A 25,971-nucleotide genomic window follows, 5' to 3' on the forward strand; every position below is an offset into this window, starting at 1 on the left:
AGATTGTGTTTTTCTTGTTATTCATGGCTGGAAAAAATGCACACATCTCTACATGCAATAGATGATGTGTGTATCCCTTCAAGAAGCAAAAACTTCTCGAAAATGAAATTTACACATATGGGGTTAGACTTTTTTTTCACATTGTGCATGAGAGGTTTTTTTGGTTGAGAATTTTTTTCACATGTGATTTGTGGTTTTTTTAACACATGATTGTATATGTTTACCTGATTTTTTTTTTTAAAAAAAATGATTCATTTATTTTCATGTTACATTTTTGCAAACTCACAGAAATGCCCCGCTGCATCTGCTAAATGTAAGAATTGCAATAAAGTCGGAGATTATGCACGAATCTGCCGTTCTACTGGTTCCTACTGGTTCAGTGCGTTTGAATGAATTACCGGAGGTCTGTATTCTCCACCTGCCTGGACCAACTGACCATCTGCTGTGTGATGTGGCCATAACTGTTTCACTTGCTGTTGCACGCATGTCTCTTCAACTCCCAGTCGGCTCTGGTTCATCAATGTTCATTCTACCGAAACAACTGTAGGAGCAGCATTTCCAGACTGTGATTTTATAAACTCCGGCTGGCCGTTTAGTTACTTATTCACAAGAACCACTTTTAGTACTAGAATGTCTACTAGAAACAGTGTCTAAATATGGCCTTACCTGTCCTGCACACTTGTTCATCGTCAGCAGTGGCACAGCTTTGCTAGGCATGGACCTAATTAAAGGACTCCAGCTCTGATTTGACACTGTGCTGCTGCCAAGACAACCTGCTCCAGTTTGTGCCCTCTCCACTCCTCCATCACAGCACACTGCTTTGGGAAAAATTTCACACACAAAGTTAAAATTTCTGACTCTGTACCTCCTGTCAGACACAAATTACATCACTTACCTTTCTCTGTGAGAGATGCTGTTTCTGCAGAACTCGACCAACTCCTGAATGCAGGCATAACTGAAAGAATCGATTCCTCTCTATGAGTCTGTCCGATTGTGGTGGTCCAAAAGATATCGGGGAGGATCTGCATGTGTGTGGATTTGCGAGGGCCCAACATGGCAGTTATAGTAGATAGCTACCCACTGCCACATGTGGAAGAGATGATGACATTGTTACGAGGTGCAGCTGTGTTTTTGACCATAGACTTAGAAAGTGCATATCATCAGGTACCTCTCCATGAAGATAGCAGGGACTTCACAGCATTCATTACACAGGAGGGTCTCTTCAGGCTCTGTAGGGTACCTTATCACTTGGCTTCTGCTCCATCTGCTTTTCAAAAAATGATGGCTTTCATTCTAAAAGGACTCCAGAATGTTGCAAAGATGAACTGAAAAGATGAAATGAAAGTACGCTTTGATTGCAAACATCGAGTATATCATTCTTCTTTCCAAAAAGGGGATAAAGTGCTCATAAATAAATCAGTACATGTGCCAAAAGCTCATCCCAAATTCACTCTTCCAGTTGAGGTTAGGAAAAAAAGTTGGTCCTTATTCCTACCTCTTGGATGATGTAAAGAAATGGCATGCGTCATGCCTCGCACCAGTACTGCTGGAAACTTGCTTCCATCTCACGTTCCATTGTCTGGAAATTCAGTGTCCTGTGATGATTGTTTGCATGAGAAACATCAAAGACGTGAGCCTGGCCGGCTAAAGGGTTATGTACACTAGTCACAGAAATGAACATGGACTTTTCTAGCACACCAACACACATGAACACTCAAGTACCGTTATAATGTCATATTGTTTATTATCATTAAGTCTCGCATTCATTTAACATGCTGTTTAGTGTATTCTTTCACATATATGTGTAACTGTTGATTAATAAGAGTGGAATATGTCATGTAATTACATTAATGCACCACGAGATGGCACTCAAGTTTCCTGGTTGTAATTAAGCAATGAATAAGGGAAGAGATATGAGAGAAGAGATATATGCTATGCTGAGCCTGTGTATGTTGCATTGCTAGTTCTGAGCACTCATTAAAAAATCTTAAAAGCATGATTCTTCTGCGTTCCCTACGTGTGCATGTAGAGAGTTGTGTCTACTTAAGACACAACAAACGTCCTCAGCGGAGCTGGACTAGAGAGGCCTTATAAAAGGCTTTGAGCTTGTCCCCCAAAAAAATTCCAGGGAAAGATCCTCTCTGGTCAGGAGGAACACCTTCCTCATGAGGTTAGAGAGCTCCACCATGCTCTCCAGGTCAAGCTGCCACTGTTGGGCTCTTGAGAAAAGGTCCTTAACCTTCAACTTCTCATATATAGAGAGGAGGTGAAACATCTATCAGCCTGGTGTAAAGCCAACCTATCTCTGAATGTGGACAAAACTAAAGAGATGGCTTTAGGGGAGTACAGAGTGACCATTCTCGACTGAACATCGATGGATCCTCCGTGGAGATCGTGAAGAACATCAAATTCCTTGGTGTTCATCTGACGGAGAACCTCAACTGGTCACTCAACACCAGCTCCATCAGCAAGAAAGCCCAGCAGCGTCTCTACTTCCTAAGAAGGCTGAGGAAAGCCCATCTGCCACCCCCCATCCTGACCATGTTCTACAGAGGGACCATCAAGAGCATCCTGAGCAGCTGCATCACTGCCTGGTTTGGGAATTGCACCGTCTCGGATCGCAAGACCCTACAGCGGATAGTGAGGACAGCTGAGAAGGTCATCGGATTCTCTCTCCCCTCTGTCACGGACATTTACACCTCACGCTGCATCCGAAAGGCCAACAGCATTGTGGACGACCACACACACCCCTCTCACACACTCTTCACACTACTGCCATCAGGGAAGAGGTTCCGAAGCATTCGGGCTCTCACAACCAGACTGTGCAATAGTTTTTTCCCTCAAGCCATCAGGCTTCCCAACACACACAACTGAACTGGAACTAAACTCACACACACACACACACACTCACACTCATTCAACTTCATACTTTCATTAAGTTATTACAAACAAGTTGGCTTGTTCTACTGTTTACATTGTACATTCCACCACTGCTACTGCTGCTCTGCTCGGTTCTTTTTGCACGTCACTGACACTGCCACTTTAATACTTGTAAATTTGCACATTGCACTGTATATAGATATATATATATATACAGTAGGTTACGGGTTGCTGCTATTTTGTGTTTGTGTACTTGTCCTGTACGGTACTTGTCCTGCACTGTCTCGTGTTGTCTGTTCTGCACTGTTTTGTTTTGCACTGTTGCACTAGGTTGCACACGATGCACTTTATGTGGCTAGGACAACTTAGTCTAGTCCTCAGCTCTGTGTGTTGTAACTCTATGTTGTGTGAGGCGACGATGTTGTTTCATGTAGCACCAAGGTTCTGCAGAAACGTTGTCTCATTTCACTGTGTACTGCGTCAGCTATATATAGTTGAAATGACAATAAAAGCCTCTCGACTTGACTTGACTCAATTGTATCCTGTCTCACTTGTAAGCTGCTTTGGAGAAAAAGAAAAAAAAACGTCAGCTATGTGTGGTGGCAGAGGCATGGTCAAGTTCCGGTTTGAATGGTGGATGGAGTCAGGAGAGTGAGTGGTAAGGATGAGGCTGCACCTGTGAGTGATTTTCCTAATGAGAGTTCTGTATTTCAGTGAACAGTGTTTTGGGGACGGCGGATTGGGTCCACCGTCCAGCGTCAGTAGAAGAGGTTATCCACCTGGCTGAGGGCGACTTGCCGGTGTATCCAGGTGCAGACCAGCCCCCCTTCTCTCTCTCTCTCTCTCTCTCTCTCTCTCTCCTTCACTCTTCCTCTTTCACTAAACTGCCCTCCCTCTGTTCCTGTACCATGGAAATGGGGCCTCCTTCCCCTGAATCCTATTCCCCAAACCTGGGTTCCCCCTGCCCTTTCCTCTTCTTCTGTTTCTGTTCTTCCTTACCTTCAGTGACTGCAGGGCCACGGGTGTGAAAGTAACGCCTGGGCAGATTTATTTTTTTTAATTAGATTTTTACTGTTGAGAACAGAAAATGAAATAGGTTTGGAGGAATCCATCCTCACCGCCAGGACATAACCAATATTTACCATTACCTAGAATTTGTCTTGCTGTTTAGCCAATTTATGCTAGCTACTGGAACTGATGCTAGTGTAACCTGACATTAGCAAAGAAAACAGTCTAACAGGTAATTATAGCCAGTTACTGTTATCAAATTAGCAAAACTTACTTCAGCATGCTTTTTCAAATTAGTCTGGGTTCATGCCTTCTAGAGAGGCCAAGGACACGCCTTTGCTTTACTCCAGCATATTAAAACAGGAGCTCATCCTCATGTTCCACACTGCAGTTTATCCATATTCAAATGCTCACAGATAGAAACATTGTGTAGCATAAGAATGTCACTATGATGAATTGTCATGGTAGTTTTTCTACATTAATGACATTAATTGGATACTTCAGTCTGAAATATAAATAAATTGCACATTAAATGCACGGGAGCCTGTTCTACTGATAAATAGTGTGCAGTCGTTGGATAGATGAGAGAAAAAGAGACCTCTGAGGTCTGAAGGTCTACATAAAATGTAAGGATAAGGAATTTTCTTTCTGGGCGTACAAGTATTCATGTTCAATAAGACGTATTTTCCACCCCTGGTCTCACAGTCCTGTTGCTTTACAGTAAACGTTTCAGCGTTTGTCCTGCTGCTGTGTGTGTGGGCGATGTGCGGCGGCTCTACTGGGAAGTGAAAGGAGAAACTGAACTCGTCTTTGCGCTAGCGCTACACAAAGCGAGTGAGGTCTCCAGTCAGAATTTGTCAGGTTGTTTCATATTTATTTGGATTCGTGAATATCTGATTTCCAGACTTTCTGTGGTGAAAAAAAAGTAGAAACAATTAAAAGTGAGTCAGTGTTTTATTTGTGTGTGCTGAGACAGAGACACATTCTTCATTACGAATGATAAATCATGTATCTTACATGGATCACATTGGTGTTGGATCTACATGCGATACAGTGAGGGTGTAGGCTCTCCCTCCATCAGCGCCTTTACTCCAAATCACTTTACACTGATACTGTCCTCTGTAACGCTCCTGAGTTACTGCTACCATCCTGGAGTTGATTATTTTCCTATAACAGCACATCCCTAAGTGTTTTAATCCTCTTACACCACAGCAGTTTGCTGATGATTAAAATTTCTTATTTATTAATAAACAATATCTCATACTTTTTTATCCGTTAATAGTTACATATCAAAATGTAGAAACAATTAAAAGTGAGTCACAGTCTTACTTTTTTTAAATTTACTATTTGTGTGTGTGTGTGTGTGTGTGTGTGAAGACAGACAAATTTTTTTATTACGAATGAGTACTCATGTATGATGACTCAGTTCCTGGTTAAACTGTTGGACTAGTGATTGGCAGGTTGTGAGTTTAGATCCCACCAGTGCTACGCTCTTTTGATCAGGGTTCAGAAGCAATGCTTCATATTCATCCAGAACAGATATTGTCATTAAGAAACTATTTATTATTGCTGTGATTAGTGAATATTGGCTGGTAACAGATTGGCTTCCTCTAATCCATGCTGAGGTTGATGGTGGATCACGCTACTGTAGTGAGGAAAAAAACGGCAGTGAGACTGACAAAGAGCACTCGCTCAACACCTCTCACTCCACCTAGAGAGAGAGAGAGAGAGAGAGAGAGAGAGAGAGAGAGAGAGAGTTAATAATTAGTAAATATTTAAACTAAAAGAATACTAGCTGTGATTCCAATGGTGAGAAGAAGAAACAAACTATATTTGCCCAGATCAGTAGTCTGAGATTTTTAGGATTTTTGCTACATTACATTGGGAATTTCAAAAAATAGTACATGTTATATTTGAACCAAAATTTCAATTCAACAAGTTTTAACAAGTTTATCTCTTATAACTGATGCATTTCTTCCTCCACATGTAATGTGTGTACAGACTGTCTGTTTCCTTCCTCGTGAAGAATAAGATCCTCTCTCTGATATTTTCATCAGTTTGTCTCTCACCGGTGATGCTCGTAGCAGATGCTCTCACGTCATCAGTCGAGATCGCTGAGGAAACTGCAATACAGACATCATGTTTATAGCTGTGACTGTAACCATAGCAACACCACAGTTATCTCTTAGTTACAGGATATGTCTATATCCATATATAACAGTTGTATTTGTAACTGTTATCATTTATTACAAATATACAAATTTCTGATGTCATACTTTTTATCTGTTTATAGTTACATTAATGTTGTGGAACAGTCGTTCCTTCACCAGCCTCCTTTTTTCTCTCTCTTGAAGTTAATAGGACAAAAAAAAACGCAGCTTGTCACTTTACTGAGAAACCGCAAAGCATAAACTGCTGAAGTCCTGAAGATGTCGGAAAACTTAAAGTTACAGCTTTACCTCTGACTGGTACAAAGCGCTGACACTGGAGACTCCTTCCGTACATTAACGATTAGTGAATACAAACATTTTTAAATCTGTTTATCCATTAACTTAGCCAAGATATCTGCATGTATTCACCTACATACTAATGGAGGTCTGATTTCTGTCACTTTACTGGCAGTTAGAAATCAACCATAGTTTAAAAAAAACTTAAATAAAAGAGTTGATAATTTTATACACCCACCTTTTAATGGAGTGACTGTCAGCTTCACCACAGAAGTAGCGTTACAGTAGTAAGTCCCCGAGTCTGACACTGACGTTTCCTTTATTACGAGGGATAAATTAGCGAATACACCGTATCTGTGATCTGGATCAGGTTTAGATCGCTCAGAGACTCCTCCATCTTGAGCTGTGAGAATGATCTCTCTCTTTCCATCAGCTAGTTTACTCCACGACACTCTCCCCTCGTTTTCACAGGGAATAGTGATATTACTGCCTTCTGTGATTCTCTGATCAAATATGGCTGTAAAACATGAACAAAACATTTCTCTGTTGTGTAATATAGCAAAAACAACAACAACAACAAAAAAACAGCACAACTATTCATCAAAACAGACATGTGATTTGGCTACGCAGTTTGTTTTTCACGTGATTTTTTTACAGGATTTATTTATTTTTACGTTACTGCTTCATATGAGTTCACAAACAGCACAGTACATAAAAAAGTGTCCAGAACAATCTTTGTGATTTGATGTGTTTGAATGGAAAATGTCTCTGCTGATGTAACTCCAGATCCTTGAACAGGAGCTTTCCGTCCCCTTGTTCAGGTTTTCCCAGGATCATGGCCAATTTTACTCTCTCGACTCCCGGACGCGGAAAACTGTGGCTTCGTCTGATTCAGGTGTCAGGATTCAGTGGATTCTAGCTGTTAGGGCGAACGCTGTACTTGTGTCACTCAGGAGTTCACTGGCAAAGTTCCCACATTAGATTGGACTTCCCTTATTTGTAAGTCACAATGTATAAAAGCTTCTGTTAAACACATTTTATGTGGTAACATGTACCATCACTCTCACACAAGACTGCACACACACACACACACACACAAATCCCATACATTTTACATTTTATGTGGAAAAATTAACATAATGTATAATTCACATACAGTGAAAAATCACAGACAGTTTATATCTAGGGGAAAAAATCGCATGTGAAAAGTCCACATGTAAAAGTGTGTGAAACAGCACGTGTTAAAAAATGCACATGAAAATTTCACATGTGAAGTTCAAGTGACTTTTCTGAATGAAAGCTGATGAAATTCCTATTAATTCCTCGTTCATATCTACACAGAACACCAGAGTTTCTAATCTGATCCACTTACCAGATTGAGCAGAGAGCACACACTGCCCGAGCAGGAGAGAGAGAGAGATACAGAGCTTCATCACAGTCTTCTGTCTCACACCAAGCAGAAAAGAATGACAAGAAATGTGTTTAAATGGAATAACACTCCCACTGGCCTGTGTTTCTTCAGTATGTACAAAATGAAAACTGGTAAAGAAGCAAGAAGTACGTCATCATGAAGAGGGGCGTAAAAGAGGAAGCGTGGAAGCTGCTGTCGTCTGAGTGAGTGTGTTCACTGTGACTTTCGATTTGTGCATGTCTTGTTTCACAATGATGCTGCTTCCTCCATGCAATACAACCTTGTTGAACCAAACAGGAAGTCTTTTTCGTTAGTTTAAAAGACAGAAGTTTCCAGGATGTTCATGAAAGCAATCAACATAAACATCATGTTGCAAAATGTGTTTTGAAAGACGGGTGAATTAAACTCACTTCTTGAAGTTTAGAAAGTTTATAAGTTGTACAAAGAGCTACATTTTTACACATTGTTTAAAAAAAACATGAATAAACTGATATCATAAAGTCAGCCAGGAAAACTAGACTTTCAAACAGTGTTCTTCATATTTCAAGGTGATTTTGTTCCTGATGTGATCTGCATGTTCTGTGTTTATGGGATGAACTGCAGCTTTACTCACTCTGCAGACTTCCACACAGAGGTTCCTGCGTTTCTTCACTCTTCAAGCGAGGCAGGATCAGTCACCGTCTGCGTCCCAATCAACTGTCCCTATCAATCTCCAGATGTGCATCTTATATGATTTTACTTTACATTTCATCTGCACTTCATCATGAGCACCACACTCAGTAACTCCTCTGTTATGTTGAACTTATTAAGTAGGATGAAGTTGGATGAAGCACCTCATAATCAGTTCACACTTTTCTACCGCTAGTAGTAACACCTGTGTATTTAGCAGTTTGTCCTGTGTATTTATTGTTCTGCTCTCGTCTCACACTGTTGTGTATTTGCACTTTATGTAGTCTTGCGTACTGTCTTGTGTTGCACCATGGTCCCGTGAGAAACAACATTTCGTTCTGATGTATACTAGCTATACAGAGGAATGACAATAAAAACCACTTGACTTGAATTGTGTATGCGCACATTCAGGAGTGGTTCTGAACATACACACATTTTTAGGAAAAGGATATATAATATTAAAGAGAGGTTTGTAGCCATAGTTAGGCAGTTAAACAATTTACAGTCTCATATAATACAAATTTGAGTCTCCTCACAGTCTCCAGAAGTAAAAATGTTTGCTTACTGGCTTGTGGTAAAGCTTGAGCAAAGACCATGACACATGAGGTGAGTGAGTGTATAGACAATATCCTTTCTAGTGTTGGTTATTTCCATTGAAATATTAACAGTGTAAAGTGTAAATCACTTAAAGGGACTCTGAGGCAGGTCAGACAGGGGGCACCCGGATTTGAACCAGGGACCTCTTGATCTGCAGTCAAATGCTCTACCACTGAGCTATACCCCCATGGGAAAGGTGAAAGGTCATTTACATACAGGTGCTTGTGTCCACAGGGAATAGTGATATCTCTGCCTTCTGTGATTCTCTGATCAAACATAGCTGTAAAACATTAATGAAACATTTCCCTGTTGTGTAATATAGCAAAAAAAAAGCACAACAGACATGTGATTTGGCTACACAGTTTGTTTTCCACGTGATTTTTTACAGGATTCATTTATTTTTACGTTAATAAATGCAAACAATATATATGTACTATAATAAATGATACAAACAGCACAGTACATAAAAAGTGTCCAGAACAATCTTTGTGATTCGATGTGTTTGAATGGAAAATGTCTCTGCTGATGTAACTCCAGATTCTTGAACAGGAGCTTTCTGTCGCCTTGTTCAAGTTTTCCTGGAGAGACAGTTAGGCAGTTAAACAATTTACAGTCTCATATAATACAAATATGAAGAAGAATATAAAATACAGAATCAGAGTGTATAAAAACAGTTTTCTTTTGAAAGAATTTTTTTTAGCTGATCAAATAATATGTCTTCTCTAATCTGAGCTGAGTAGAACCGAGTCTCTTCCTGCCTGCCAGGCTCGATGGGCGATCGCTCTGCCTGCAGCGACTGTAGCCAGGAGAAAGACCAGACCAGCCAAACCAACACCACCGAACATCAGCCCTCGCTCAACCCCACTCACTCCACCTAGAGAGAGAGAGAGAGACAGAGAGAGATAGAAAAAGAGACGAAAAGAGAGAGAGGGAGAGTGAGAGAGAGTGCAAGAGAGAGACAGTAAGAGAGAGAGAGAGAAAACGAGCAAGAGAGAGAGAGCAGGAGAGAGGATATAATATAACACAGATAATCACATTTCACATGTGTGTGGTGTACTGGGAAAACTCTTCATATGGTCAAAGGTTGACATTTTGTTTGTGTTTTGAATTTTTCTCAACCAGAAGTAAAGTTCTCGCATTTTAAAGTCCACCAAAAGTGAGAGCTGAAAAAACTGCATTGAAAGATGTCAGTCCAATTTCGCTGGAATGCACCACACCTAATGTTGTGTTAAAACAGAACTGACAAATATTAAAGAATTATCATCATTTTTTTGTACCTGTGGGTTTCCTGAAGGATGCAGTTGTGTAAGTGCTGGTCGAGCTCTCTGTGGAAATGAGAAGAAAACAAACAGTTTATTGTTGTGACATTAACCCTATAACACAGTTACATAACCTCAGAAGGAGTGGGTTAATGATCTGAATGAGGCGTGTTAAAGGAGAAAAAGTGGTTGCAGTTTCCTTCCTCAGGAACCTATGGTAATACTTTCATTTGTTTAGGTTGTACCTGAGGAAGAAGCTTTGAGACATCACATACATTACTGTCTATATAATTATGTTACATTTATGGCATTTGGCAGAAACGCTTATCCAGAGAAACTGCCATTTATCTCAGCTACACCACTGAGCAGGTGAGGGTTAAGGCCTGGTGCTCAAGGGCCCAGCAGTAGCGGTTTAGCGTTCAGTAGCCCAACATCTGAACCACTGAGCTACCACTCAGCTTGTGTCCGGAAGTAAAAGCATCTGCTGTCTGTCTTGTGGTAAAAGTCATACAGAGACCATGATCAGGCGGTGTGAGCTGAGTGAGTATATAGACAATATCCTTTAGACTATTGGTTATTTCCATGGGCATATTAAAGGTGTAGAGTGTAAATCACTTAAAGATGTTATAAAGCAGGGGGCACCCAGATTTGAACTGGGGACCTCTTGATCTGCAGTCAAATGCTCTACCACTGAGCTATACCCCCATAGAGCATGAGGAAAAAAGACTCCAGAAGTAAGTGACCAGAAGTAAAAGCATTTGCTGTCTGTCTTGTGGTAAAACCCTGACAGAGAACATGATCAGGCAGTGTGAGCTGAGTGAGTGCTTTTATGAGCATATAGACAATATCCTTTATAGTTTTGGTTATTTCCATGGAAATAATAATGGTGTAGAGTGCAAATCACTTAAAGGGAATGTGAAGAAAGTCAGACAGCGTGCACCTGGATTTGAACCAGGGACTGTTTGACCTGCAGTCAAATGCAGTGTAAACCACTCAGGTTGTGTGCAGAAAATAAAAACTTTTGCTGTTTATCTTGTGGTAAAGTACAAAGTGAGACCACGATCAGGCAGCGTGAGCTGAGTAATTGCTTTAGTTGTGGGTATTTTGTGGGTTTTGACGCAGGCTAAGTGTTATTCTTGTATGTTGTCCAAAGCACAGTTGTCGTTTTGTTCCGGAAATCACACCCTTTTGTCTCTGATCATCTTCACCAAACACAATAATATATTACATGGTGTTTGTTAAAGAAAATGATTAAAATGTTTCCTTTACTAATGGCCATAAGTTGTTCAGAACATCAATCTCCATTGTATTATACATAGTGAGTGAGAGAGAGAGAGGACATACTGTAACACAGCATTTTATAAATAATCACATTTCACATTTGAGTTGTGTTCTAAGAAAACCCTTCATATGGTCTAATTTTGACATTTTGTACTTCACTTTGGTTTGTTTCTCAACCAGAAGTAAAGTTTTCTCATTTTAAATTCCCTCAAAAATCAAAACTGAGAAAATCTGATGTAAAGATTTCATTCCAATTTCTGTGAAAGACCTGTCTACCTCTACATTTATAATCTAATCTACTGAAGGAAAAACAACAGTACTGACAAATTTGTAAAGAGCTATTGTCAGTTTTTTTCTCATGCCTGTGGTTCTCCTCCAGTTTCGTAAGTGCTGGTTGAGCTCTCTGAGGAAATGAGAATATAAAAAAGAGAAGTGTTTATTCTACAATAAATATCTCTGACTTTGGGAGTTTTCACAGCCAAACAGATCAGCTGCTGTCATGAAGACAGGAACTGCCCATGAAGCTTCCAGATGAAGTTGTTAGGAGGAAAAAAAAAAGATGGAGAAGGTTATTTAACCATGAGCAAAGCTTTGAAACTTTCTTATAAGCACTGTGAAATCCATTATTACAAAGTCGAAAATATATATGGAACAATCCAGACACTACCAAGATCAGGCCAAACTGAGAACTCGTCCCGGAAAGACCACTGCCAGAGAAGTGTCCAAGAGTCCAGCTACAGCAGTGCAGGCGTTACAGAGTTCACTGTCTGAAACAAGAGGACCTGTATAAACCTCAGCAGTATCACCAGCCTCTATGGAAAAGAAGGAAAGGCCAGAAGAAAGCCACTTCTGAGAAAGGCCATGATAAAGAAATCTGAGAGCTTTTGGGAAAAGATTTTGTTGTCCAAAGTCAATATTAACGCGAGGAAAGTTTCTTGTATTCAGAGTTGGGTTACGCAGCTGCTTACGTCTATTTTCAGGGCTCCACATTCAGATTATTAAAAATCACCTGAGTGTACAGTCAGGTCCGGAAGTATTTGGACAATGACAGAGTTTTTGTGATTTTGCCTTAATACACCACCACAATGGATTTGAAATAAAACAATCAAGATGTGGTCAAAGTGTAGACTTTCGGTTTTATTTTAAGATTTTCCACAAAAATATGGCATTTACCATTTAGGAATTACAGCCATTTTAAGCAAAGTACCTCCATTTTCAGGGGCTCAAAGGTATTTGGACAAAGTGACATAAAGTTTCAGAAATCACGATGTAGATTTAGCTCTCTAATCAACAAGACAGAGTTGCGTGATGAGGTAAAACTCCCTAAAATGACATGAGGAACAATCCCTGAGTCATTCTGTACATCATAATATACTGTATACATTTTTAAGTTATTTACTTATGAGTGTGGTGCCCAGAAGTAAAAACCTGCTGTCTAAAGGAGGGAATGAATGATAGAAAAAGAAATAGGAACAAAAAGAAGAAAAGAAGGATATAAGAAAGGATAGGAAAACAAGTACAGAAAGAGATGATTGAAAAAATGGAAGGAAGGAAGGAAGGAAGGAAAGAAGGAAGGAAAGAACAATGTAAAGAAGGAAGAATATGAAACAAAAGACTGAAAGGAAGGAATGAAAAATAAGGATGGAATGAAGGATTGAAACAAAGTAGGAAGGAAGAAAAGGAGGATAGCAATTAAAAGTAAAGGAAAAATACTGCATATGAAAGGAAAAAACCCTCCATCTTTCAGAGTGAATAACTCACCTTGTGATGGAGTGACAGTGAGATTGACGACAGGAGAATCGTTACAGTAGTAAATCCCCGAGTCTGACACTGACGCTTTCTTTATCAGCAGTGATGAATCAGCTAGCACAGTGAATCGATCTGGGCCACGGTGACAGACGATGGTGTCTTTCTCATCTTGAACAAAGAAGACGTGAATTCTCCCTCCATCGGCGCGTCTGTCCCAGCTTACCGATCCCTCGTTTTTACAGAAGAGGATGATGTCCCTCCCCTCTGTGCTTCTCTGACTGAATACACCTGTAAAAAGACTAACAATTAAAGTTGTTCCCTGTATTTATTTCCCACATGAAATAGACACACTGCTTTGGCTGAGACTGCATACACACAAAAAAAGAAAAAAATCAAGCTATTTAGACAGGGGCAACGTAATCTCCACTTACCAGAGTGAGCAGAGAGCACACACTCCACAAGCAGGAGAGAGAGAAAAATACTGAGCTTCATCACAATCTTCTGTCTCACACCGAGAGGAAACTCATCACAATACGATTTGATGTATTTAACATCAATAAAGCTAGAAGAGCTACTGGAGAGACGCAGGTACGGTGTAAATGAGGCCTAACATCGATAACATTAGGAAGGAGGAAGTATTGACGATGCTGTGGTCTGAGTTTAGGTGTCTATCCACCTGTCACACTGGTTTCCTGTTTGTGATGGCTACGAAGACCCAGTCTATATGTGATAGATGTTTCTATCTATATATAAAACACCGCTGCAGATGAATATAATCTCAGTGACATCAATGTTTAAAAATGTCCAATTGATTTTTTTTCAATCAAAAACAATGGCTGCAGTCATGTGACTCCTAGAAAGCTTGGTCATAATTTGGCGCTTTCAATAAATTAATGTTACATGCTGAGGTGCAACTTTCCACATGTAACTTCTCATGATGGTTGGTTAGACCATCTGAGTTCCACATCTTGGATCTCGTACCTCTTTTACCATCTTTCCTCTATCCGAGGAAGCTCCTTGTGCTCCTTATCCACTCACTGTCGGTCCTATTCCCATCTCTCAAAAATACTAATTCCAGTTTAAAGGTTAACTTAAACTGCCAGCTCACATTAGTTTCATTTCAGTACCAGAGTCTTGATTTATATCCCCATTTTCTCACTGATTTATTTACTGGAAGTCAAAAACGTGCCAGAATATAGCGTTACTGTAAACAACCTTGATTTGTTCATCACTAATTTTAACTAATAGTCAGCTAGCTGCACATTATCCTCTAATAATTTGCATATCAGATGTGATTGGTCCAAAGCCAAGTTTATTTAGTGACATCATAAACTGAACTCATATATAGACCGAGAAAGTTTCTGCTTTAAGTATAATAAATAAATATAGATTTTGCCCTGTGTGAACAAAACTAGAAGATAAAAGATACCTCAATGTTTGCTAAACTCAGATGCTAACTATTTAGTGCTGGGGTTATGGCAATAAAAATGCTATTTTAGTACACTAACTTATTTTTGATTTATCGTTAACTTGATCTAGGGTCTTTGCTCATCTTTGGTATTCATGTGGATTTGTAATGGAGACTTACTTTTTCTGGCTTGTTTACACTGAAGTAACTTATAACAGCTATTAGCTTCAGGCCATCTCATGTTAGCATTCCTTGACATCATATTAACACCTTGATCACTTTTTGATCCTTATGTTGTTGTAAATTGTGATTTCATCTTGATATTGTTGATTCTTGTGAATTAAAATCTGTCTGTGGGGTTCTGGCCTTGTCTTACTGTTATTTCTATTCAGCCATATCTATATAGTTTCCATGAATAAGACTCAGTCAGAATATATGTTTAGATTTGCATCACCTACAATATTTAGCAATGTATGTCATTTGGAATAAACCAAACTTTATGAAAATCGGTTAACCCTGACGCGAGTTGTAGCCGATTTTATAAGATTGGATCCGCACCTCTGTATAGACTTGCATTTGCCTTACGATCGAATATAGACCTTTCCAATATGGCGGGCGCGTTGACGTGTCGCGGCAGCTAGCAACGGCAAGGCCAGGCACTTCCGGGTTGTGAGGCGAAGTTGACGAGGGTGCGTCGCAAACAGTGCGCACGTGCGCTAGGCTCTTCCTGCTGTGTCCCGGACGTGCAGAGGAGCACGAGCTCGAGCTTTGCAAAACAAAACAAAACAAGACAAGACAGAGTTTTGATCAACTCCAGTGACCGGAAGTTGATCAGGCGCACTGTTTTGCACAGTTAGCGTATAACTGATGAACTTTTTAACTGTTGTAATAATCGCATGGAGATAATGCGTTTCCCTGCTCCGCCATTCTGCGGCTTCTGTTTACACTTTAATGTGAATTAATTAACTGGTTTACTGATTAACTGGTTTATTAATTTACTGCTTTGTGTCGTGTGTGGGTGCTGACGTCATGATTTTAGAGACATTATCACGAGCAAACTTTGCTTTGCGCTCGAGAGTAAGTAGCATTTCACTTTATTTCTACAAACTGTTGCTTTTTTTTATAATGCATGTGTTCAGCTGAGCTACAGAGTCAAGTTTATCATCTGTTTAGGATCTTATTAAAATAATAAATGCAGATTAGTCATTGTATTACAGTCAGGAAGATGTGTTCACACATATGGAAGAAACATGTAGGCCAAGATACAAATTTATGTTTAAAATGTCCTGGAATACCTGATCTACTTAATATGCATGTTTAATAATGTTCATTTGGGTTATATTTTCACTCTCTGTCAAATTTTGTGTAAGTATATTTCAAATTATAAACACTTATTTTGAAAAAAAAAAAGTCTTTAAAAGTGCATAAGGGTTGTATTATACACTGTATATAATATTGCACTTTTTGGGAATGTTTCTATATTTACTTTTAAGATTTAGCTTTTTAAGATCGACTGTGAGTTTCTTCTGAGTAGTTTCTCTGGAATGAAACTTGTTGATTCAGAGCTTTTTGTTTTTTTATAGACACCAGTATGACAGTACATGTAGTGGGAGAAGTTTTGGAGATGTTCTCATTTGAAATTTATGTTCATCACTTCCAGGAAAATGATTAAAATTCTTGTGTACGTCCACCTAAATGATCTCTAGGACGTATCTGTCCCAAAGACACCAACATTAAAGCAGCATATGCACATGTAAATGTAAATAAATGTGCTAACGGAAAGCAAAAAAAAATAAAAATCAACATTATTGTAATACAGTTACTGATACGCGTGACGATAACGAGTTTTTTGCGAACAAACTGCCAACAAATCAATGAAAATGTTTAACGAGGTAAAACCTTGAGAGCATGAAACTACTGGTGCAGAATGGGTTCTTAACATTTCATCAGTTACGTGTTATAAAAGCATTGCCATGGTAAGTGTATCGTGATAGTATCGATATCGTAATCGTAATCGTAATCATCATATCATCCAGCCCTTATTATGATACGTGGATTCGGAAACGTTTTGAAGTATGCGATATTTTTGCTATATGGCTTATAATTTGTGCACATTTGTGTGTCATTTGGTCACATGATCCTGCTGTGTTATTTCCCGTGTGTGTGTGTGTGTGTGTGCAGGTCCCGGTGAGAAGAGTGCATCATTCGTCTGATCTTCCTCCTCCTCAGCCGGTTCCTCTGTTAGCTCAGACGCTGCAGCGCTACCTGCTGGCCCTGGAGCCGCTCTTACCCCCGGACGAGCTGCAGCACACGCGGAAGACGGTGCAGCGATTCGGCAGTGCTGGGGGCCTCGGAGAGAGACTGCAGAGAGGACTGGAGAAACGCACCAAACACACACACAACTGGGTAAAGCAGGAATATCATCACTTTGTCATGTTCAGCATGTGTGTGAGTCTCTGAGGATTCTGAGCCCTTTTTATAGATAAGATATTAGTGTAATAAGGAAGGAGTGAAATGCTCAGCGACAGGGTGGTGTGATTAAGTGTAACGAAATGTAAACTTATTGCTTTGCAGCCTGACTCTTACAAAGCTCTGACACTGGAGACTCCTTCCGTAGATATTAAATAATCGTATCCTTACAGAAAACCTCACCATATCAAAGATTGCACACATTTACACACTCACTCTCTGAGTCTGTGTGTGTGTGTGTGTGTGTGTGTGTGTGTGTGTGTAGATATCAGATTGGTGGGTTCAGTGGGCGTATCTGGAGAGTCGTCAGCCCCTGGCTGTTCACTCCAACCCGGCCATCTCACTGCCCCGACGTGACTTCAGCGACTGGAGAGGACAGCTGTTGTGAGTCTAAATACACACGCATTCACACACACACTCACACACACACACACACAAGCATTATTACTTCTTGTAACAAAATGTAAATCCTCCCAGAAGTTGTCTTGGTTGTAGTAGAAATTGTCTTGGTTACAGTAGGGGTGGGAAAAAACACAGTCGCACAGTTCGACCTGCGATTAGCTGTCTCAAGCGTGAAACGTAGCCGAGTAATATACACACAAACACACACACAAACACACACACTAATAAAAGATCTCAACATCGTACATATGTTCCCATCGTACATATGTTTATGGGTGCGATGTTTAAATAGTTAACAGAAAAAATCTCATGGATTTAACTGAACAGTTGTTTTCTTTTACATAATCAGGTTAAAGATCAGACCAGAGGGATATAAAGTGTTACTTTAATATTAATCACAGACACTTCACGCTGTAACAGGCTGCGTCCTGTTTTCTACACAGTGTGTGTGTATCAGTGAGGGTGAGGTTCGATGGTCCCCAGGGTCCGTGATGTTTTTACTTTGTTAAAGTGCTGGAAATCACAAACCACCCTTATCAAACCTATTGTTATTGAGGTTATAATTATTAACCTGTTTGTCAGGTCATTAGGCTATTTAGAATAATGTAACCGTCAGGATGGGAACTGCGCTCTGATTGGTTACAGTAGCATTTAGAATAGGAACTGCGCTCTGATTGGTTACAGTAGCATTTAGAGTAGGAACTGCGTTCTGATTAGGTAACGTAACAGTCAGGATGGGAGCTGCACTCTGATTGGTTACGACGGTAGCATTTAGAATAGGAACTGCGCTCTGATTGGTTACAGTAGCATTTAGAATAGGAACTGCGCTCTGATTAGGTAACGTAACAGTCAGGATGGGAGCTGCGCTCTGATTGGTTACTGTGTTTAAGCGCTATAGTCTGTGTTTGTGTGCAGGTTTGCAGCGAAGCTCATCTCCGCAGTGCTCGACTTCAAGAATAAAGTGGACAGGTTTGATTTTATAACATAATAAACACTATTTTAATGCTATGAACGTGAGACTCTCTCTGTATCTCTTTCTCTCCCTGTCTCTCTTTCTGTATCTGTATCTGTCTCTCTCTCTCTCTCTCTCTCTCTCTCTCCTTGTCTCTCTGTCTCTCCCTGTTTTTCTCTTTATCTGTCCCTGTCTCTCTCCCTCTCTCTGTCTCTCTCTCTTTACCTGACTCTCTCTGTATCTGTCTCTCTGGCTCTGTCTCTCTCTCTCTGTCTCTCTCTCTCTGTATCTCTCTGTATCTCAAAGTCAGAAGGTTGCTTTATTGGCATGACACATATTAAGTTCATGTTCACAGTGTGCTTTATTGGCATGACTGCTTTAACAATGTTCCAACAAATAAAGGAACAGGAAAACAGTAATGAATAAAATAAACATTTAATGTTTGTATTGTTAAAGCTTAGATATAGACATTGGGAACAAATTAGAAAATAACTACAGAAATAAATAAATAGAAACAAATGTACATACATTCAATCTCTCTCTCTCTCTCTCTCTCTCTCTCTCTGTCTCTCAGTGGGGGGTTACCTGTAGAGTATATGCGTGGCAGGCCGTTGTGTATGGAGCTGTTTCCTCGACTCTTCTCGTCATGTCGTATTCCCGGGCCGAAGCACGATAATATGATTCACTATGGCCGCCCACGCCGTGGCCCCACCCACATCACCGTGGTGCGAAACTACCAGGTGAGACACAAAGACTGGAGCAGGTTTTTACGTTTTCCAGCTTGGATGCTGCTAAATAGGTGATCAGCAAAATATCAAAAAAGGCAGAAGAGAAAAACAATCGTTCGTTTTGGCACATTACATCAAATCCTACGCATACGCAAACACTTTCACACCAGGAATTCTGAATTAAAGTCCAAATCTGACAAAGTTACAGAACTGAAAGTAGAGATAAAGCAATTTAGATGAAGTTAGTGGTTGATGCTAAGTGTAATTACAGTGTAATTTTACTAACATTGAGGGAAGTGTTGATATCCCTGATAGTTTTATTTTATTTCTATAGTCAGTGCATATCGTGCGTTATTATTTGTTTTGAAGCTGCAAAGAAAAATCACCTTCCTTTCTTAAAACACAGCACCAGCCTCTGAAATTAGCATTGCTTACAACGTGCGAATCTGGTGAAAGTGTGTGTATGTTTGTGTGTGTGTGTAGTTTTTCCAGCTGGATGTGTACAATAGTGATGGCACCCCCCTCACTCAGAGTCAGATTCACTCTCAGCTGTGCCGGATCCGGGCTCAGTCCTGGAAAACCGATAAAGAGCCGATGGGCATCCTGACGAGTGACCACAGACACACGTGGGGCCAGGCTTACACACGCCTACTGCAGGGTAACACACACACACACACACACGTTTTTAATTTCACTTCATCAGTAGATATATCCTGACTGATTGAGTACACATGAAGAAAGCTGTGTGCATTTCTGTTTTACTGCATTACAGCATAAATAACAGTGCAATGAGCTGCTGCACCCTATCTAGTGCACTACGTGTCTTGTAGGGACCTGAATTCTTCCCTACTCACTATCTAGTGCACTACATGTCTTGTAGGGACCTGAATTCTTCCCTACTCACTATCTAGTGCACTACATGTCCTTTATGGAGCAATTTCATTCCCTACTCATAACGCAGAGCACTACAATCCTGGGCAAAAAAAAAAAATGGGCCCAGCCCAAAGTGGCAAATTATTAAGCTTTTAATGGTCTTTCCAACAAATTATTGGTCAGTAAATGAGCAAGAATTAATCAGATAGATAAAGAAGCTTATTATGGGATAACTTTTCCCTTTGATTTCTTTAAATTTGATTTCTTTTAAGCCTTGTGGCTCTTGATGGGCTGCATCAGGCGTAGCATCTTAAAAAAAAAAAAAAAAAAAAAAAAAAAAAAAACCATCCCAGAAGTTATCTTTGGAAAATTTTGTATACCCAGACATGTGTTAGTTTGAATTTCACATCAAATATTTGAATCATTATCATGATTTTGCATGCAAGAAGACTATAGAAGTGAATTTCCCTGTTTCTAGCTTTTCCCCAAACGGCAAAAGGAAACCAGCGAATGAGGCAAATCTGTTTCATTCTTGCTCATTTCCTGACCAGTGATTTGTGTGAAGACCATTAAAAGCTTAATATCTTGACATTTTGGGCTTGGTCCATTTTTTTTGTTTGCCCAGGAGTGTACATGCCCTTTAGGGAGCCATTTTGTTTCTTACTAGTGCACTACATTCCTCTCTCTGTGTTTGTCCTGTCTCTTAGATAAGATCAATAAGGAGTCGGTGAGGCTGATAGAGAAAGGTCTGTTCACACTGTGTCTCGACTCGCCCGTCATGACCATCTGTGATGAGAAGTATGAACTGTTTCTCCATCTCTGTCTGTCTCTCTCTCTCTCTCTCTCTTCATCTGCTTCTCTTTGAGTTTGCTAAAGGATTTTCCTCAGTTATTATCCGTCTGTAAAGAACGAATTTTAAAAACTATTTGATTCAGTCGATTCATTGACTTGAATCATTTGATTGAATCACTGAATCATTTTGATTTATTCTCTCTATTTATTTATTTTCTAATTTTCTATTATTTTCCTGCATGGGTAAAAAGTCTTTGGTACTTAAAGTTTCACTTACATCTAGGTGATAATTTAATTTAAAACATTATTTTCATGGTGATTCATGACTCATTGATGTTTGACTCATTCACTTTGTCTGATGGATGATTGGCAGGTACTCCAGCAGAATGGCAGCTCAGATCCTTCATGGAGGCGGGACTTACTCCAACAGTGGGAACCGCTGGTTCGATAAGACGTTACAGGTGGGCGGAGCTACAGAGCCTAAAGACACTCTGAGAAATTTTTACCATAAGAGAATTTTTTTTATAGTTACTCATCTCTCTCTCTCTCTCTCTCTCTCTCTCTCTCTCTCTGTAGTTTGTGGTCAGTGAGGACGGATCGTGGGGTCTCCTGTACGAACAGGCCACAGCTGAAGGGCTTCCAATAGCCACCCTGCTGGACCACATCCTGCAGTACTGGTACACACACACACACACACACTTTATCGTTATTTCTTCTGTCTTTCAGTACAGAGAAACTGTAAAACTAATTCAAATCCTTACTGATGTTACAGGTTAAATTCCGCACTAATCCGTTTAATTGCAGACTGACCCGCTCAATCAGAGTTTAATTGTTTTAATTGTAAACCAATCAGTTTATTCCTAGACCAATCATTATAATTTCAGTAAGAAGCCCGAGACAGTCCGAGCTCCTCTCGTTCCTCTGCCGATGCCGAAGAAGCTTTACTTCTACATCGACCGCGCCATCAAGTGGGACCTGGAGATGGCCAAGCAGAACCTCAACATGTGAGTATCACTGTGCCATTTACACACTGCCTGAGTTTAACCTTGGTGTGGACCGCTAGCAGATCAGGGCGATCCATCACACAAAAGAGGGAGCCTGTATTTTAGTGGAGGATCAGCACATCATTCTTTACAACACATCACCGACTTACAAAAGCTCGCCGTTCACTTCTCATTCTCACAGCAGCGTGGGGATTTTTTCACACAAACAGTACGGGATTTTTTTGTTGTTGTTGCTGGTCATCCTGATCTGTCTGTTCTGTACACATGAAATGTAAATATTTTCGGAGGTGTGAAAATTAAAAAGTCGTTCAGCACTGTCAGATGCATGTCCCTGAAATACATGCGCCAGGATTTACTCCGTGTGTGTCTAGTACCTTTGTAGAAATACATATTTATTAATTTGGGCTGTTTATTAAACCCAAAACCCCATCCACTCTCTCTCTCTCTCTCTCTCTCTCTCTCTCTCTCTCTTGCTCTCTCTTTAGCCTCATCAACGATCTGGACATCAGCTGCTTTAACTTCCTGCGCTTTGGGAAGGAGTTTCCCAAACAGCTGCATTTAAGCCCCAACTCCTTCATCCAGGTGGCCATCCAGCTCGCATACTACAGGTGAGCAAAAAACATTTCTTTATTTAACATACACAGCCCAGGGATTTAAACTCACAACCTTCTGGTCACTAAAGCAGAGCCTGAGCTGCTACTGTTCCGGCAAATAAGTGTCTAAAAGTTATATTTCGTTTAACGTTTACTCTTATGCCTCAAGGTTATGAAATATGAAATTGCAGGTCACAGTGTATTATGGTTTCTGTTTTTTATTTACTTTACTTTAAACGAAAAGGGATTATAACAGACAAATAGATGTTCTCAGCAGAACACGAACATCTTTAACCCTACCTTGTTTTATTTAGCAGTCAGTAAATTTGCTTCTACTTCACATACAGTTGCAAGAAAAAGTTTTTTGCACTGGTTATTCATAAACACTGATCTGATCTTCATCTGTGTCACAGTTACAGACAAACACAATCTGACTAAACTAATAACACACAAACTAGAGAACTTTTCAAGTCTTTATTGAGCATGTTGAGTTATCATTCACAGTGCAGCCTGGAAAAAGTAAGTGAACCCTTGAATTTGGTAACATGTAGATCCTCCTTTAGCAGCAACAGCCTCCTCCGAGCGTTTCCTGTAGCTGCGTATAAGACTGGCACAGTGATGAGGAGGAATTTTAGATCATTCATCCCTACAAAACTATTTCAGTTCATCAGTATTTTTTTTTTTTGTCTGTCTTGATTGAACCGTCCTTTTCAGGTCACGCCACAGCATCTCAATCGGGTTAACTTTTCTTCCTTTTCAGCCATTGTTTAGTTGATTTACTTGTGTGCTTTGAATCAATGTTTTGTTCCATCACTCAACCTCTCTTAAGCTTGAGGTCATGGACTGTTGCCCTGCCATTCTCCTAAAGTTTCTCAATACAGTATTGAACTCATTGTTCCCTCAATGACTGCAAGGCGTCCAGGCAGCTAAGCAGCGCCAAACCATGATGCACCCTACACCATGCTTCACAGCTGGGATGAGGTTTTAGTGTTGGTGTGCAGTGCTTTTTTTCCCTCCAAATATAACATATAGTTCAACCTTTGTCTCATCTGTCCACAGAACAAAAGTTGTGGAACATGCACATGGTTTTTGGCAAACTTGAGATGTAACACAATGTTATACTTAGACAGCAGTGTTTTCCTTCATGGTGTCCTTCCATTAACACCACTCTTGTTCAGTGTTTTCCTGATATTGCACACATGACCAAGACTTCTGCAGATTGGAGAGTTTTCGGCAGGTCTTTTGCTGTAGGTTCTTTTCCACCTCTTTCAGGATTGCTCATTGTGCTCTTGGTGTGATCTTTGCAGGATGCCTAGTCTCAGGGAGAGTAGCAACAGTCCAGAATTTCCTCCATTTGTAAACAGTTTGTCTTTTCATCAGACTGATGAACACCCAGGTCTTCAGAAATACTTTTCAGCCTTTTCCAGCTTTGTGCATTTCTATAATGGGTCTCCTAAAGTCCTGTGAATGTTGAGGGATCGAGGCAGGGTTCACACTAAACACCGGTTCTTGAGAAGAACAGATTTGTCAGTAGTTAGACTTTGTGTGTCTTTATTTAAAGGGCAAAGCACCTGTACAACCCACACGTCCAATCTCATCTCCTCAGTTATTAGCACAGAGATTCACTTACTTCTTCCAGCCTAGACTGTGAATGATTACTCCATATGCTCATATACAGTAGTAGTTTTCAGGTGTTTGTGTATTATTAGTTTAGTCAAATTGTGTTTGTCTATAATTGTGACTTAAATGAAGACTTATGAGTAATCAATGCAAAATCCCTGTTAATTCCAAAGAGTTCACAAACTTTTTCTTGCACAAACAAGGAAATGTGACTACTGTATAAATAAAATATAATTTTATAAAAAAGAATTTTACTAATTTGGTTTATAATCCAAACCAAATGACAAAATAATACTTATTTATTGCTAAATTGTGAAGAAAATTTAAATAGATTTGTTAATTTATTTATTTTTATTTTTTTCTTCAAGTCACGGATCTCTTCAACATGATTAAATGGAAGTCTCCACACTAAATAATTCCTAAATTAAGCAATATGCAAGTCGTGAAAGAGATGTAACAGTCTGTGAGAATCCGAGTGAGTCGAAGCAGGACACTCAGGCAGATAAATATGGAGAAAAACAACATTTTTATTTCATTTTCTTTATTAGTCTATAGCTGGAGTGGAATTTCCAACAGAGAGAGAGAAAAACTGTGCATGTTTTTTTTTTGTTTTTTTTTAATAAACATCTTAGTGATCCTAGTTATGATCCTCTGGTGTTGTAGTACAGAGAAGTGACCAGCAGGGAGGGCTGTAAAGCAATGTTTTAAATTTCATCCCGTCCTGTGAAACCCCTGCGATCTCCTTACACACCTCAGTCCTCTCAGCACAGCACACACAGCACCCGAGCATCTGCTGATGGGTGACAGCGAGTCAGAGCTGCACCATCAGCAGTGTGTGTAATAATATAATATTAAAAATATTATACACTGCTGGCATGGAGCTGAGAGAGAGAGAGAGAGAGAGAGAAACGACAAACAAACGAAAGTCAGAGAAACCAAGAAAAGGAAAAAAATAAAGAGAACAATAAAGAAAATATGAAGAACTGAGAAGAATAAAGAAAGAGTGAAAAAGAAGGTAAGAGATAGAAAGTGTTAAAAAGTGAATAAGGAAGAGAAAGAGTGAAAGAGAGCAAAAAAAGGACACTGCGAGTGAAAGAGAGAAACCAAAGGGATGATTGAAAAATATAGGTAAAAACATAAAGAAATAAAATAAACAAGGTAATTAAGGAGAGTAAATAAAGACAGACAGTGAAATAAAAGAGAAGATGACAGTGAAAAATATATAAAGATGAAAAAATAAGAATTAAGGAAATGAAAGAAAAGAAAAAGAAAGGCAGAAAATGAAAAGAGTAAAAGAACACATCCTTTTTTCTCCCTTACAGTTGAGTGCAAAAGTTTGCACCCCTGTAGTTTTTGGGTGGGAGGAAAGACATTGTATTTAATTTTTTTTATTATTTTATTTATTTATTATTTTATTGTTTTATCTACAAAAATGTAAATGAGAATTACAGTGTAAAAATCTGAAAGCTGCTCAGAGGATAAGCTAAAGAGTTGGATCTACATTTTTTTAACTGTTAATATGAATAATCATGGACTGTTTCATCATTTTGTTTATTTGTGATTATAAAGGGACGTCTGTGAACCTCATGTCTTAACTGGTATAAAAAAAAAAAAACTTTCTTGTTTTGTGTTGTTTGTTATTTAGTGTTTTCTTACTTGAGGGTGAATAAAATGAAAAGTGAGAAACTGGCATACGAGAGACACACAAACACACGATTAGAGGTCATTAGAGGTCGAAGACAGGGCTTCTCGACCATTTTTGGCCTGTGACTTTATTTTAATGGCCCAAATTTCAACCATTTTACTGTCGGGTAACTTTCTTATTTAAG

At 39.6% G+C, this 25,971-nt stretch overlaps 3 protein-coding genes and 2 non-coding genes across 5 annotated transcripts in view; 1 reads left to right on the forward strand and 4 right to left on the reverse strand.

The window, feature by feature from the left end:
- Window positions 1–4,823: 4,823 nt before the first annotated feature.
- Window positions 4,824–7,930, reverse strand: LOC117597925 (uncharacterized). Its single transcript, XM_034307145.2, has 4 exons — window positions 7,708–7,930; window positions 6,574–6,852; window positions 5,958–6,011; window positions 4,824–5,599 (listed from the first exon to the last, which is right to left on the reverse strand). Exons 1-4 carry the CDS (start codon window positions 7,766–7,768, stop codon window positions 5,526–5,528), a joined length of 468 nt encoding a protein of 155 aa, XP_034163036.2. The 5' UTR covers window positions 7,769–7,930; the 3' UTR covers window positions 4,824–5,525.
- Window positions 7,931–9,127: 1,197 nt separating this feature from the next.
- On the reverse strand, window positions 9,128–9,199 carry trnac-gca (transfer RNA cysteine (anticodon GCA)). Its single transcript has one exon. It is a non-coding gene; the product is annotated as a tRNA-Cys (tRNA).
- A 176-nt stretch (window positions 9,200–9,375) lies between these two features.
- LOC128318740 (uncharacterized) lies at window positions 9,376–15,740 on the reverse strand. The gene is made up of 6 exons (XM_053236570.1): window positions 15,736–15,740; window positions 15,295–15,475; window positions 13,733–13,907; window positions 13,314–13,589; window positions 10,290–10,337; window positions 9,376–9,886 (listed from the first exon to the last, which is right to left on the reverse strand). Exons 1-6 carry the CDS (start codon window positions 15,738–15,740, stop codon window positions 9,735–9,737), a joined length of 837 nt encoding a protein of 278 aa, XP_053092545.1. The 3' UTR covers window positions 9,376–9,734.
- trnac-gca (transfer RNA cysteine (anticodon GCA)) lies at window positions 10,905–10,976 on the reverse strand. Its single transcript has one exon. It is a non-coding gene; the product is annotated as a tRNA-Cys (tRNA).
- The window catches only part of cratb (carnitine O-acetyltransferase b), a gene marked incomplete at its 3' end in the record, with an annotated part of 13,314 nt that continues 2,750 nt past the window's right edge, over window positions 15,408–25,971 (forward strand). Inside the window, exons 1-11 of the mRNA XM_026909884.3 lie at window positions 15,408–15,786; window positions 16,891–17,115; window positions 17,444–17,562; window positions 18,496–18,549; window positions 19,107–19,272; window positions 19,744–19,918; window positions 20,841–20,931; window positions 21,299–21,386; window positions 21,502–21,602; window positions 21,810–21,929; window positions 22,415–22,537. Coding sequence (XP_026765685.3) covers window positions 15,739–15,786; window positions 16,891–17,115; window positions 17,444–17,562; window positions 18,496–18,549; window positions 19,107–19,272; window positions 19,744–19,918; window positions 20,841–20,931; window positions 21,299–21,386; window positions 21,502–21,602; window positions 21,810–21,929; window positions 22,415–22,537 — 1,310 coding nt within the window. The remainder of the gene's footprint in view (window positions 15,787–16,890; window positions 17,116–17,443; window positions 17,563–18,495; window positions 18,550–19,106; window positions 19,273–19,743; window positions 19,919–20,840; window positions 20,932–21,298; window positions 21,387–21,501; window positions 21,603–21,809; window positions 21,930–22,414; window positions 22,538–25,971) is intronic.

Source organism: Pangasianodon hypophthalmus, chromosome 9, assembly GCF_027358585.1.
Source record: "Pangasianodon hypophthalmus isolate fPanHyp1 chromosome 9, fPanHyp1.pri, whole genome shotgun sequence".
Taxonomy (NCBI): Eukaryota; Metazoa; Chordata; class Actinopteri; order Siluriformes; family Pangasiidae; genus Pangasianodon; species Pangasianodon hypophthalmus.

Coding starts and splice junctions, on each gene's coding strand:
- LOC117597925 (XM_034307145.2), bottom strand. CDS start 7,768: ATGAAGCTCTGTATCTCTCTCTCTCTCCTGCTCGGGCAGTGTGTGCTC. Junction 6,853..7,707: donor TGTGCTCTCTGCTCAATCTG/GTAAGTGGATCA, acceptor CATGTTTTACAG/CCATATTTGATCAGAGAATC. Junction 5,600..5,957: donor ATCTGCTACGAGCATCACCG/GTGAGAGACAAA, acceptor CTCTCTCTCTAG/GTGGAGTGAGAGGTGTTGAG.
- LOC128318740 (XM_053236570.1), bottom strand. Junction 13,590..13,732: donor TGTGCTCTCTGCTCACTCTG/GTAAGTGGAGAT, acceptor GTCTTTTTACAG/GTGTATTCAGTCAGAGAAGC. Junction 10,338..13,313: donor CACTGTCACTCCATCACAAG/GTGAGTTATTCA, acceptor TCATTTCCACAG/AGAGCTCGACCAGCACTTAC.